The 14,582-nt window shown below is 44.9% G+C and overlaps 1 protein-coding gene across 1 annotated transcript in view; it reads right to left on the minus strand.

The window, feature by feature from the left end:
* Positions 1-14,582, minus strand: part of GLDN (gliomedin) — a 52,719-nt gene that overhangs the window by 18,796 nt on the left and 19,341 nt on the right. Inside the window, exon 2 of the mRNA XM_049777882.1 lies at positions 7,190-7,241. Within this exon, the coding sequence (XP_049633839.1) occupies positions 7,190-7,241 (52 nt within the window). The remainder of the gene's footprint in view (positions 1-7,189; positions 7,242-14,582) is intronic.

Consider the following 14,582-nt stretch of genomic DNA (forward strand, 5'->3'; position numbering starts at 1 on the left):
TCAGATGGACTTCATGCAAGGCAAATGCTCTACCCACTATACTATCATTCCAGTCACTGTTGTCAACATATATTAAGCACAGGATTTAGGTACTTGCCTTACACATGGCTGAACCCTGGTACTACGAATGGTTCCTCCAACCACTAGGAGTTATCCCTCAGCATAGAGCCAAGAATAGTCTCTGAGCACCTGGGTATGGCTCCAAACTCCCAAAATAAAACCACACAAACAGAAAAGTGTACTGACCATCTACTGGCCCCATGGAGTTGCTTCTGCTTTCTACTTAGAACTCAGCATATTGGCTCAAAAGATCGCTGCAAGCAATGCAAGGAAGACACAGCTCCCAATCATAAGCATTTTTGCTTCAGTGTCCATGGAAGGAACAAAAAATGTTTTCTGGCCACACCTGGTGGTGCTCAGGGGTTACTTCTGGCTCTGCACTCAGGAGTGATCATTTCTGGCAGGCCTAGGAACTATATGGTGTGCCAGGAGTTGGACCCAGGTTGACCACATGCAAGGCAAACACCCTATCTTCTATTCTATCACATAGGTTCCAGGAGTCGACTTTTAACATACTGACACATGCCAGTGCCCAGGAAACTTACACTTAAATGTGGTTTAATTGTCAGTATGTGTTAAAGTGGGGGATAAGGCCATGAAATCAGTGTGAGTTGAAATCCTCTCTAGACGGAAGCTGGAGAGGAATAGGGAAGATCGGCGAGATAGCACAGGGGCATGAAGCTGGCCCTAGTTCTATCTCTTACTCCATTTACTCTTATTCCTCAAGCACAACCAGGGGTTGATCCTGAGCACAAAGCCAGGAATAGCTCCTGAGCACTACTAGGTGTGGCCCATCTCTTCTCCCGCCTCCCAAAGCGGGGAGAAATAGGGAAGAAGAGGAGAGAGGTAGAGACAAAGGAAAGAGAGTTGGGGGAAAACACACAGAGGGTCTTTGTAGTAAAAATTAGGTACAAGGCAAAATGTGGCTGATTGCTGTAGAGTTGTCAAAGATATGAAAGACTTGGTGTCTGGGCACCAGAGCAGGGTTGGTAGCAAAAAAGGAGCCTCTCACAAGGGGCTGAGCTAGAGAGAAACAATTGTCCAGATACGGAGAATCTCAAAGAATCAGTGTTTGCCAGGTATGCTTTCAATACTGAGTCCCATATAACATAAAAAGATTTTGTTAGAAATACTATTCCCTTTTCTATGGTGTGTGTAGCCTGTAGCTAGATGACTTTACCACCAGATGGCATGTGTGTATGCATATGCATATACACCTACCCACACATGCTCTCTCTTACACACACACACACACACACACACAATGTGTGGGTGTGATATGAACAATTGACAGGAACCCAAAGACATCATTTCTGGTTACAGATGCAACCAAATTCAAAAGTGTAGATTCAAAGCAAAAGAAGTGAATTAGTAAGAATCCACCACACAGTCATTTCAAAAATTCCAAGGACATGAGCCAGAGGATGCATGTTGGTCCCTACCACAGATTCAGTAACATGTGGGAAAGACATCACCAATAACTGCAGGGCAACAGCCCAGTCTGCTCCACAGGTTGCCTTTATGGCTCACAAAGATTCCCTAGCTGGAAACTTTAGTAGTTGTCTGTGGGACGGGGTCCCAGCTTCTACCCATGCAGTGCACAGGGCCCATACCTAGAAGCAGGGATAGGTAGAAGAATGAGTGGTGGGGAATGGGAACATACAGGATAGGGTGTTTGAGGGGGATTCATGCTCTATTCTATTTTTTGTTTTTGTTTTTGCTTTTGCTTTTGGGTCACACCCAGCAGTGCTCAGGGATTACTCCTGGCTCTATGCTCAGAAATCACTCCTGGTAGGCTTGGGGGACCTTATGGAATGCCAGGATTCCAACCACCGACCTTCTGCATGAAAGACAAACGCCTTACCTCCATGCTATCTCTCCAACTCCAACCTCTAGATATTCTAAACAATTCCATCACTGCATGAGCTTTGCTGTCATTGTGCCAATAGTGCTGGCAGTTGCACTGGTTATAGAATCAGGGGTCAAATTAGGCTGAGCTCTAAGTAAGTTGCTGAGCCATGCCCTTGGGCCTTGGATTTGATTTTTTGTGACTAAAATCCAGTAGCAAAATCCAAAAGTACTATTTTTTCCCCTTTAGGGATGTTCTTATAAGAATAATTTTCTACATGGAGGGAACAGAACTTCTAAAACCACAAAGAAAGACTTCATCATATGTTCCACTCCCTGACCTGTGCAGATACCGAGACCTCTAGATAGAGAGGTCTGATTTTATCGCCCAAGATGAAGCAGAAGTCTTCCATACACCACAAAAGCACCAAGGGGAGAGTAATGAACCTGAAAGAAGTCTATAGTTAATCCCATGACAATATACTTCAAGGGTGGAGAAACCCTGTTTTTTTCTTAGGCCAAGGGAATTCCTTTTCGAATGACCCCAATATTTACTGTACCTATGCAGGAGGGAAGAAAAAGAAAAAAAAAAAAGACAAAAAGCACAATTTTTTTTTTGTTTGTTTTTGGGCCACACCCGTTTGATGCTCAGGGGGTTACTCCTGGCTATGTGCTCAGAAATCACCCCTGGCTTGGGGGACCATATAGGGTGCCGGGGGATCGAACCGTGGTCCGTCATACGCTAGGGCTTGCAAGGCAGACACCTTACCTCTAGCGCCACATTCCTGGCCCCAATTTTTTTTATTTATCTAGTTTTTGCCGATTTATTTGTTTTGGTGTGGTTATTGAAGCTGTTGTCTCTGTTCATATTTTTTTTCTTCCTTTCTTTTCTTCCTTTATGTGCTCTGCCATGTTTTTTTTTATCTCAAGGCCATGGCCTTTATGTGGTGCTTATCTTTATTGTTCGAGTGTTCACTGGATGTTTTATTTGACACTTATTTTTTTGTACTGTTGTGGTGTTCCACTTCCTTTTTCCCCTTCGTCTCTCAAAACTAGGATGAGAGCTTCCAGAAGGACTCCGCCCATTTTCGGCGTATTTGATTCTTTCCCCAGTTTATTACTTTTCTCTTCTTCAAACAAAACCACATAACTTGGACTATCTAGTCCCGCCTCCCAACTAGAGCGGAAAATAAGGGAGGTACCAAGACCAAACAGGTTTAGGACCACTAAGTAGTTAGCTAGGCACAGAGGGGACCACTTATCCTGGCAGCCCCAGGGGTGAGGGAGGAGGATATGGGAGGTAGGACGGGAACGGAGGTGGAGGGAGGACAATTTGGTGATGGGAATTTCCCTGATTTTATGTTAATATGTACCTAAAATATTATTGTCAATGATATGTAGGCCACTATGATTAAAATAAAAAGTATATTAAAAAAGAATAATTTTCTACTCATCTTATTAAAAATATTAATATTACAATGATTAAACTTTCCTTAAGTGCTGATTTCTTTTTTTAATAATATCTTTATTTAAACACCATGATTACAAATATGATTGTAGTTGTGTTTTAGTCATAAAAAGAACATTCTCCTGTCATATTGTACAACATTCCCACCACCAATACCTCCCATCTCCCACCTCCCTCCTCCCCAACTCCCTGCCTGTATTTGAGATGGGCATTCTACTTCTCTCACTCACTAATATTGTCATGGAAGTTGTTAGTGTAGTTATTTCTGTGGTCCTGACTGCCCCAGCCACTAGGTCTCTCAGCACACGCTGTAGCTACTTGTCTGTTTTGCTGTCATTCCACACCCATGAGTGTCTGGTGGGGTTCTGGGGACCAAATGAGATGCTGAGAATTGAACCTGGATGTAACATGTGTAAGGCAAGTGCCCTATTCGCTGTACTATTTTTTGGTTTTGGTTTTTGGGTCACATCCGGCAGCACTCAGGGGTTACTCCTGGCTCTAAGAAATCGCTCCTGGCAGGCTCGGGGCACCATATGGGATGCTAGGATTCAAACCACCGACCTTCTGCATGCAAGGCAAACACCTTACCTCCATGCTATCTCTCCAGCCCCAAATATTCGCTGTACTATTGCTCCAGTCCAAAACACCCACTATCTGAGCAGGTATGTTTCTGGAATCCTGAGGAAATCTGGGCTCAGGTGGGTCAGAGGCATCCAGAGAGCACAGGAAAACATTGTGTCTGATCCTGTCCCCTCACAACCACAGCTGAGTCCAGGGAAAGGAACAGCCATGCGTAGCCCCTGGTGACAAGTGTCTCCTGTGTTTGTTTCTGGTTTTGTTTTGGGCCCCCCAAAACGCCCAGTGATTACTCCTGACTCTGCACGCAGAAATCACTCCTGGCAGGCTCGGGGGACCATATGGGATGCTGAGGATCAAACCCAAATTGACTACAAGCAAGGCAAACACCCTACCCACTGGGCTATGGCTCTGGCCCAAGTGTCTCTTTCTTAAAAACTGCAGAGGAAAGTCAGAGCTGGGCCTCAGTCTCAGACCCTGGGTCTCCAGGCATTAATGGAGCCACAGCTCTCTGGCTCCTCACCTCCCTGCCCCCCCCCCCCCTCCTGCCTCCTTGCAATCTGGTCTTTCCCAAGGCACCACCTCACTCTGCAAATGGTCCTTTTCACACCCAAGTTTTAACTGAAGAGCCTTCTGTGAGAAAGAAGGCCCAGTTTCAAGCAGGCATAAAAGGAGAGGGGGCTGGCTTTTGAATGGCATTCTGAGGTGCCAAGAATAACCTCTTCACCAGGTTTCCAGCACGATGGAGGTGACCCCATAACCCCCACTGGCAATCTCCTCTAAGTAGTCTCAATAGCTCCCTCCCTCGCATTCACTGAGCCAATTGGCTCTTCTGTGTCACTATAAAAATCTGAAAAGAGAAATAGGCTTTCCCTGTGCCACTCAACAGGGCTTTTGTGCCTGTAATTCCATCCATTTGCGCATTTCTCGAGCACTCATTACCACCACATGTGGGGACTCTGAAAAGGGGTTTCGGAAATGGAGGAAAGGTGCTTCAGGCACAAGAGTTCGAGAATGAAGATTCGGGCTGCTCTGAAGAGGTTTAATTTCCTGTGAGAGCTGAAATGTGACTTGAATCATTCAATTAGTATTTCCCTAGAAGCCACAGGATTTGTGTTTCTTCTTTGTGGCCAGACTCAGATTTGGACTTGGGGTGTCTCTAGGAAGCATCTTTCTCACCATCCCCTTTACCCACCCACCTGCACCACAGGTTTGACACCTGACACTCTCAGGAGACTCTAACATCCAGCCAGCAGCCAGTGAGGGATGCTGAGCAGGACCATTTGGGCTGGGGTTCTGGCTCACTGAACACACCCCAGGCTTCTCAGAGCTCTCAGACCCAGGTGTGGACAGTCAGGCCTCAGAGCTCTGTCCCTGGTCTAACCAAAGTTTTAGATGCATCAAAAGACTAGGAGTCTTTTTTTTGGGAGGGGGGCACATCCGGTGGCATTGAGGGGTTACTCCTGGCAGACTTGATGGACTATATGGCTAGGGATAAAACTAGGGTCAGCCATGTGCAAGGCAAATACCCTTACTACTGTGCTATCACTCTGACCTCAAGAAGCTATTTTTTATTTTGGTTTTGGGGCCAGACCAGGCGAGCTCAGGGATCAAACCCAGGCTGGCTGTGTGCAAAACAAATGCCCTACCAGCTGTACTATCACTCCTGCCCCCACAGAAAAAATTTTATTATTTATTTATTCCTATTTTGTTTTATTAGAGGGCACATCTGGCAGTGCTCAGGGATTACTCCTGGTTCTGCACTCAGAAATCACTCCTGGCAGGCTCGGAGGACCATATGGGATCAGACCAGGTCTGTCCTGGGTCTGGTCTGCAGTTTGCAAGGCAAACACCCTACCACCATGCTATGGCTCTGGCCCCTCAGAATCATTTTTAAACTTCCACAAGGGCCATGTGTTTTCCCCATAATAAACTATGAACATAAAAGCAATTTCCCTATTTCCTCAGAAGTCAAGTCTTCCTTTAAATAGGCTGAGTGTGCAGCATGTGACGACAGCCTCTGCAGACCCTCAGTGAAGCAAGACAAGAGGTGGGACGGGGCCAGAGCCATTGTACAGCAGGTAGGGTGTTTGCTTTGCATATGGCTAACCTGGGTTCAATCCCTGGCACCTCAAACACCACCAAGAGTGATCCCTGAGCACCATCAGGTATGATTCCCCCCAACAACAATAATGAAATAGAGGTGAGGCAGGCAGAGGGCACAGGGAATTGGGTGACTGCTTTAGGAACTGAGCTTTTCCTGAACCCAACTTCTAAAGACAAGAGTCAGGGCCAATATATTTAGAACTAGTCTACATTGATCCCAGCCTGACCTTCCTGCCCTTTTCCCTCAACTTTCTGTTCCAAAGCTAATTTATCTTCCTGGTCATGATAGGAGTCCTTCTTCCTGTCCATCTATCTTCAACTCATTGAGGGGAGAGACTACAGGTGTCCAACTTCCCATCTCACCTAGCACTCAAAAAGGGTATCCAAGGAGGCAGCTGGCAGGGACTAGAACAATATAGCATAGCAGATATTCTTGAAATCCAGCACTGCCAGAAATAATTTTTAAACACAGAACCAGGAATAACCCTTGGGTGTGGCCCATCCCAAAAATCTGCTTCTTTGATTTCTCTGGAAATGTGACTACTAAAAACCTGCTATTGTTGAACCAGAGGCTAATTGAGCACATAAACAACAGAGAACACATATCTGGTGTGTTACATGTGTTACATTCTGTGTTCTTATGAGAATGGTAGAAAGAACATGAAAATAATCATAAGGAAGGGAAAATAGATTCACAGCACTGGACTGAATTAATTGATGCCACTAGTTTGGATGAAAGCCAGCCAACATGGATTCATGGTGTACAAACCCACTCTGTTCCATTGTCAATGTCTGGATCCCAAATACCCTTCTTTGGTAAGAGAAACAGTCTTTCCCTCCCTTCTTCCCTCTTTTAAGAACTAATAAAAATAACATGTCTATGGCCCTGTATCAAGGTAGCACACGTTTCTCATTACCCAAGATTCAGTTGTTTTCCAAGACTGTTTCTGTGGCAATATCAAAAATATTATTTTCCTATAATTACATTATAATTAATTTTCAGCCTATTAACATTTGCTAAAAAAATCAACATGTTTTTGCAACTGAGTGTTTAGGGTGTTCGTTTTTTTCCCTGGCCTTGGGGTATCCCAGTGCATGCCCTATGGGTAGCTGGGGTGAGATGGGGCCTACCTGTCAGGCAGATGCCCTTGGTGCTGTTACACAGATCCACCATCACCCGGACCTGTAGGGAGAAAGAGCACTGTTAGTAGTGTCCTTGGCATCGGCAGTGATCCAAACTCATACCCTTCAGACACTGCTAAAAGATTACACTTCTGGGGGCTGGAGCGGTGGTGCAGGGCTTAAGGTATCTATCTGTCTTGTGCGTGCTAGCCTAAGACAGACCACGATTTGATCCCCTGGCATCTCATATGGTTCCCCAAACCAGGGCCAATTTCTGAGCATATAGCCAGGAGTAACCCCTGAGCATCACTGAGTATGGCCAAAAAAAAAAAAAAAAAATCTCTTCTTTCGTTTGTCTCCTTTTGGGGTCAAAGCATGTAGTGCTTAAGGCTTATTCCTGGCTCTGTCCTCAGTATAACTCGTAGTGGAGCCCAGAGAATCAGTTGCGATACCAGGGAATGAACTTGGGCTGGCCACATCAAGGCAAGCCCCTTAGCTGTTGTTTTATCTCTCTAACTCCTGCATTCATTTTTTAGGTGAAATTTGCCAATGAGTGTTGTTTGAGAGTTGTTGATGAGTGCCTATTCATTGGTAGGTATTTATTTAGAAATTTATTATGAAATATATTGCACATAAGTTAAAGAAGTGCATGATCCGTTTCAGAGCAAATAATCTCCCTTGCCTCGTGATAAACTGTGCACTCAGCGATGCACCAGAACAACTCAGGTGTGCCCTTGCCCAAGAAATACCTCTTCTCTCCCCATCCCAGCAGCTCTCTGCATGTAATAGGGTGCTCAGTGTTCCTCTGCCTTTTAGCAGTGAAGCACAAAGCAGCTGGATGAAGTCATTTACTCAAGGCCATGCAGCATCTCCGTCCAGCAACTGAAGTCCAACCCCACCCCAACCAGGTGTACTATACTTTCCATTATGGCCTCAATTTAATGCTCTTTAATAATACCAGACAGGGAAAAAAAATTGTGTCCACAGCCTCCCATCATTTTTATAAATGAAAGTAATCAGCAATACTTTGGATAAAATGCATTGTCTTTAAAAATGTATAATTGCCCATTGACAGTACCGGGGAAGACTGCACAATACTTCATTTGTTGCCTGGGGGATCCCCACAGAAAGAGGACCTGGGAACAAAAGGGAAAATGAGCTTTTTTCCTCTTTTCTTCTAGTCAATGGTTTGCAATGGCCTGCTTCCATAACAACCACAAAAAAGATGAAGGTGAAGCTTTCAACTCCTGACCTTTGGACTGCATTTATCTTCTGAAGGTCAATTTAGACATTTACTAGTAAATTGTGTTAATCATCACTCTGGAATAGTCTTTTAACAGGCTAGTTACCATTGTTCCATGGTGAAATACACAGTACAAAAAGATGTGGCTGTAAGAGACAAATGACTTTCTCAGCTTTTAATTTTTTTTGGCTAAAATATAGTTTTCTTCCTTTGCCCACAATTTTGGGGGCCAGTCCCATCAGTGTTAATCAGTATTTAGGGGCGGTAGATGTATCTCTTCAGCACAACGTAATAAACTAACCACACCTAGTGCTCAGGGCTCTGTGCTCAGTCTATTACTCCTGGTGGTGTCCTAGGGGGACCATATGGCAATGAGGAATTGAACCAGGTGCAAGGCTAATGTTTTATCCCTGTATTATCTTTCTGCTCCTGTAAATGAATTTTGGAGCAAGGAGCTGGGTTAGGAGCTTGTTAAGTGCATTAACCTGGTTTTGTAGTATTCCATGAACACTTAGCCAAAAAAAAAAAAAAAAAAAAGAAGAAGAAGAAGAAGAAGAAGAAGAAGGAAGAAAAGGTAGGAAAAAAAAATGCTCTGGGCCAATCAAAAGGATTGCAGGTGGCTGACCCAGGTTTGATCCCTGGAGGTTTGGCACCTCCAGGAGTAAGCACTGCCAGGTGTGATCCAAAAGACAAAAAGAAAAAAAAATGGGGCTGGAGCGATAGCACAGCGGTAGGGCATTTGCCAGGATGGGCCTGGCTTCGATCCCTGGCACCCCAAGACTGCCAGGAGCGATTTCTGAGCACAGAGCCAGGAGTAACCCCTAAGTGCAGCCACGTGTGATCCAAAACAAACAAACATAAAGACAAAGAAGAAAATCAAACATTTTTTTCTATAATATGAACTAGTGAAAATAAGGAATTCCAAAACTGATTGTCAAATTAAGGAGGGCCCTTCGGCACAGGGGTCCCTAATTTTTAATTTAGTAACCGAGCAGGTTGAAATTGGAAGAGGCCTGCGCGCTCACAGGGTATGGGGGGTGTCCGCTCTCACTCTCTTACAGAGCGGCGCCTGTTGTGATGCAGTCTTTCTGCCAGGAACCTCGCCCTCCAAGCTTCCCTCCACCCCACTGCAGCAGCGTCCACCACCACCCCAGCTGGCGGTTTTGGGGATACAAATTCTCGCCTCTATCCCCTGAGAATTGCCGCCTCTGAGAGCAGAAGAACTTCCCACAGGAGGACCGCGCTCCACGTGCACAGTTACTCATGGGTTAGGAGAGCAGACAGAAGCTGAGAGGGTGGGGAAATAAAACGCATCTGATGGTGTTTGGAAGATGAAAGGTCTTTTGTGGGAACAGTTGCTGTATCTCTCGGAGTAACAGAAAAAGGACTGAGTGCACCCTGTCAACACAGGTCACGAGGCGGCGTCATCACCCCAGAGCCCTTTCGGCTCACCCCTCCAGTGGGACCACAAAGGCAGTCACCAATAGGGTGTGCAGCACATGGCCTGGAGACTTGCTTTCAGAATAGGCAAGTGAACAGAGAATAAACTAAAAGTTTTTAAGTACAATGATTTTAAAATTGTTCACTAGCCATACAAGCAACTCCCCCCCCCCCCGCCCCCGTTAGTTTGCCAACCCGCTCCCTCTGTCCTTCAGTCTAAAACAGTCTAACTCAGGGTCTTCAAACTACGGCCCGGGGGCCACATATTGTATTTATTCCCATTTTGTTTCTTCACTTCTAAATAAGATATATGCAGTGTGCATAGAAATTTGTTCATAATTTTTGTTTTTACTATAATCTGGCCCTCCAACAGTCTAAAGGACAGTGAGCTGGCCCCCTGTTTAAAAAGTTTGAGGACCCCTGGTCTAAGTATTCTGGTGGCAGTGGGTTGGGGTTGGCCTGAGGCACTTCCTTATAAAATGATGTAGGATTTGACAGATGGTTCTCAAAAGCTGCCCTGAGCAAGTGTGACAGGTGACAGCATGTGAAAGTCCTGTGACTTAGTGTCTGTGGTTGGGATCACGAAGGAACTGACAGAATCTGCTCATCAGTCCAGCAGACAGTTAGGTATTTTTTCAGCTTTACATCTACATCCAGACCAGCCTTTGCAAAGAGAATTGTCAGGACTGAACTTGAAATGCAAATGTTGACTTCAACCTCCTTTGAATATGAAAAGAACAGTGGGTTTTGACTGGATGAAAATGCATCAATTCCAAACCAGTCTTTTCCATGCAAAAGTTAAAGTTTTCATCTAAGCTGGTTTCTTATAAGAGTGAACAGAGCTAAGGGCAGAGGGCCACCACCTCTCACCAGTGCAAAGAACAAGGTGGTGGTCAGCTGGCTGCCCTCTTGAACTGCCTTCCTCTCACCTCTTACTTCTGGAACAGACCCAGGGAAAAAGCAACAGCTTCCACTTGCCTGCAAGCTCTACATCGCACAGGGCAAAAACAATGCGTTCTGTCAGGGACTTCTTTGAAGTTCTTCAAGTACAGGCTCTGCTTTGCTGTCTGAACACTTTAAATTCTGAGTCACCTTTCAGATCTGACCTGTTCTTACTACTTAAATTCTATTTTCCCCGTAGACAATTGAATACTCTTTATAAGGCTCCTTAATTATGCAGATTGCTGTTATTATGTGTATGCAGATGATTCTTCAGAAACAGCTCTAGAGAGCTGAATAATCAGCCTGCCATTGAGAGTCCTTGGACTGCTGATACAGAGATGCAGAGAAGGTTGGGGTGGAGGGATGGCTGAGTGCTAGCACACAGATGTGGGAGGCCACACTAGACTCCTTCCTGTGAGCAGGCCAAGGGTCAGTAAGGAGGATCTGTGAATCATCACAGAAGCCAGGTTTGCTTTGTCCCCAGAGGAGGAATTAGGGTGGGTGGAAGCTGGGAACTGGTCTTCCTGCTGCCCACCCCACCAAGAAGATCAGTTCAAGGTGAAGGCAGTCGGCAAGTCCTACTCCTAAAGGCTCTTCTGTCTGGGGCCTCAGAGCACAGATGAATCTTAATCAGCCCTGCCCTAAAACCCCAGATCTAATAGAGGGTGCTGAAACACAGGGTGGAAAGAAGCTACCCAGCCCTTGACAGTTAGAACTAGGTAGCTAGGAGCTGATGTCCACAGGGTATGGTTGTGCCAAGTACACATCATTGAGACTGGTGTTACTTATAGAAATAAACCTACTGTTTCCTAATTGCAACATATATCCACCAATTCTGCTTTCTGAGAAATTATCAATCAATCCATGCTAATAAGAGAAACGTGACTCAAGCCTAATTACTGATCAACTCACCAACTGGATCCTAAATGAGATACAGAAGAGGATTCATGCAGTGCCATTAGCAATTATCAACAAGCCTTAGACATTCGAACCCCCTTCCTGAACTTTCCCTTCTTCCCCAAGGAGCCCTTCAGGCGCCAAGTCCTGGGTTCTCAGCCCCGAGTCTGTGCTCAGTTGGCTGCCCACAGGGATGAGTCTAGTGTCTCCTCCTGCTCTGTGTGTGTGTGTGTGTATTTATTATGAGTCTAGTGAGTAAGTCTGCACTGTGTGAGTGGATGTTGTATATATGGTGTGTGATTTTGTGTGAGTATGCACTATAAATGTGATGTAGCTGTGAATTGTGTGAGTGTGAGAATGTGTAGTTTATGTTGTTGAGCGTATGTGGGTGTGTCTGAATTTATGTAAGCATTGTGTGATGTGTCGTATAAGTATATAGTATGTGTTAGTGTTGCATTGTGTGTTTTTGTAGTGTGTATAGTATATGTATGTCTAGTACATATGAGTGTATGTTTATGAATGTGGTAGTAATGTTGTGAGTTGTGTGAGTGTGTGTAGGGGGGTTGGGGACACAGAGCCTCCTAACTCCCTGCATCATTCTCCGAGACTCTACCCCTCATCCCTTGTGCCTCCATTTCTCTCTGGTAGGAAGAGTTTGGAACCCACAGCACCCAGGCCATGCTCTCTGGTCCTGTATTGCCTCTACTCCAGTGGCCAATGCTCCCTAGTCAGTCAAGAAACAAAATTAACTTACCCTGTGTACCTTGGTCTCTGTTTTTCTTTCTTTCTGGGCCTTATTTGGTGGTGCTCAGGGGTGATACCTGGCTCTGCACTCAAAAATCACTCCTGGCTGTGCTCTGGGGATTGTATGGGGTGCCAGGGATAAAACCTGGGTTAGCTGCATACAAGGCAAGCACTATACCCCTCTGTATTATTTTTTTCTCTGGCCCCATAACCTCTACTTCTTAAGGTGAAATGTCATTGTTTTCTGCCTTATTCAGAACAAGTAATTTTATGACTTGTTCTGGCTAACTTTTCTCCAAGGGAAATGTTCTTGTTTTGGTTTGGGGCCACATTTTGTGATGCTTAGGGGTTACTGCCTGGCTTTGCACCCAGAATCACTTCTGGTGGTGCTTGCTCATGGATGCTTATATTGAATGCTGGGAAACAAACCAGGATTGACCACATGGTGGCAAGCACCATACCCACTGTGCTCAAGGCCCCTAGAAGGGAAGCGTCCTTTTCATCTCTACATATTATAAATATGTCTACATGTCATAAAATTGCTTTCACAGAAAATAACATGTAACTAGGAGAAAGCTTGGGTAACTGAATATCTGAGCTTGAGATCTAGGCAGAGGGAAGAGCAATCTCAGCATGCAATTGGATCAATTTTCTGAACCCTTGAAATATAAACGTGCACACACACACACACACACACACACACACACACACCACCTATAAACAACACTAAAATACAGGAAAAGGCCAATGGGAAAGTGGTGTAAAGAACATGGGCTTTGAAGTGAGACAGATTCTTCAGTAATCTGAATTCTGGGGTCCATCCCTGGCACAAAATATTGGGCCTCTTGTATGCAAAGTGGGCTGTACCAGGGATAACAGTGGCCCCTCAGAGCACTGCCACATGGTTTAGTGCAGGGGTCTCAAACTCACAGCCCGCGGGCCGTTTGTGGCCCTCCGTACAACATTTTGTGGCCTGCGGCCGGCCTTCAAATATCGGTCTTCGCGATTAATCACTTACCGAATAATCGCAATAAAAATCGCATTAGTAAGAAAAAAATCGCATTAAACATTCACATACCCCAAGCAGTTCCGTTCGGGGTATGCAAATGTTTAATGCAATTTTTTTGTGTGTGGTTTTTGGGTCACACCCAGCAGTGCTCAGGGGTCATTCCTGGCTCCAGGCTCAGAAATTGCTCCTGGCAGGCACGGGGGACAATATGGGACACTGGGATTCAATCCGATGACCTCCTGCATGAAAGGCAAATGCCTTACCTCCATGCTATCTCTCCGACCCTTAATGCAATTTTTGCGATTTTTTTTTCTTACTAATGTGATATTTTATTGTGAATATTCGGTAAGCGAATAATCGCGAATACTTTATGCCTGGCACAGACGTCATTGCCCGCTGTCCCTTGCATTATTAAAGGCCTTAGGGAGAGAAGTTTATTACAGAATTAGATTTTGTCATACCTTTTTCATGACTTCATCAAAGCCTGCAGTGAAGAGATAGATTGATGATGAGCACAGACAATTTCAGGAAAAGTGGGAGACACAGTATTTCTTTGTTGAGCACAGGGGCATCCCCACATGTCTTATTTGCTCAGAGAAAGTTGCAGTGCACAAGGAATACAACTTGAAACGCCATTATTCAACTAAACATGCTGAGGAATGTGCAAAATATCAAGGAAATAAGAGCTAAGCGGGTTGCCAGTCTTAAAGCATGTCTAATGAGGCAACAAGATTTTTTCAAGAAAGCAACCAAAGAGAATGTTGTATCAGTCGAAGCTAGTTACATGGTTAGTGAGATGATTGCTAAGGCACAAAAACCATTCACAGAAGGAGAGTTTGTTAAAAAATGCATGTTACAGGTTGCAAGTATTATCTGTCCGGAAAAGAAAGGTCAGTTTAGCAAAATCAGCCTTTCTGCCAACACTGTGGCAGAGCGCATTTCTGACATGTCAAGTGACATTTATCATCAACTGTGTGAGAAAGTCAAATGTTTTGATGCATACTCAGTTGCTTTTGATGAGGGCACAGATATAACAGGCACTGGCAAGGCTCACAATTTATGTCCGTGGTGTTGATTGCAATTTTGAATTGACAGAGGAGCTGCTCACAATAATTCCAATGCATGGC

Source organism: Suncus etruscus, chromosome 1 (genome assembly GCF_024139225.1).
Source record: "Suncus etruscus isolate mSunEtr1 chromosome 1, mSunEtr1.pri.cur, whole genome shotgun sequence".
Classification (NCBI taxonomy): Eukaryota; Metazoa; Chordata; class Mammalia; order Eulipotyphla; family Soricidae; genus Suncus; species Suncus etruscus.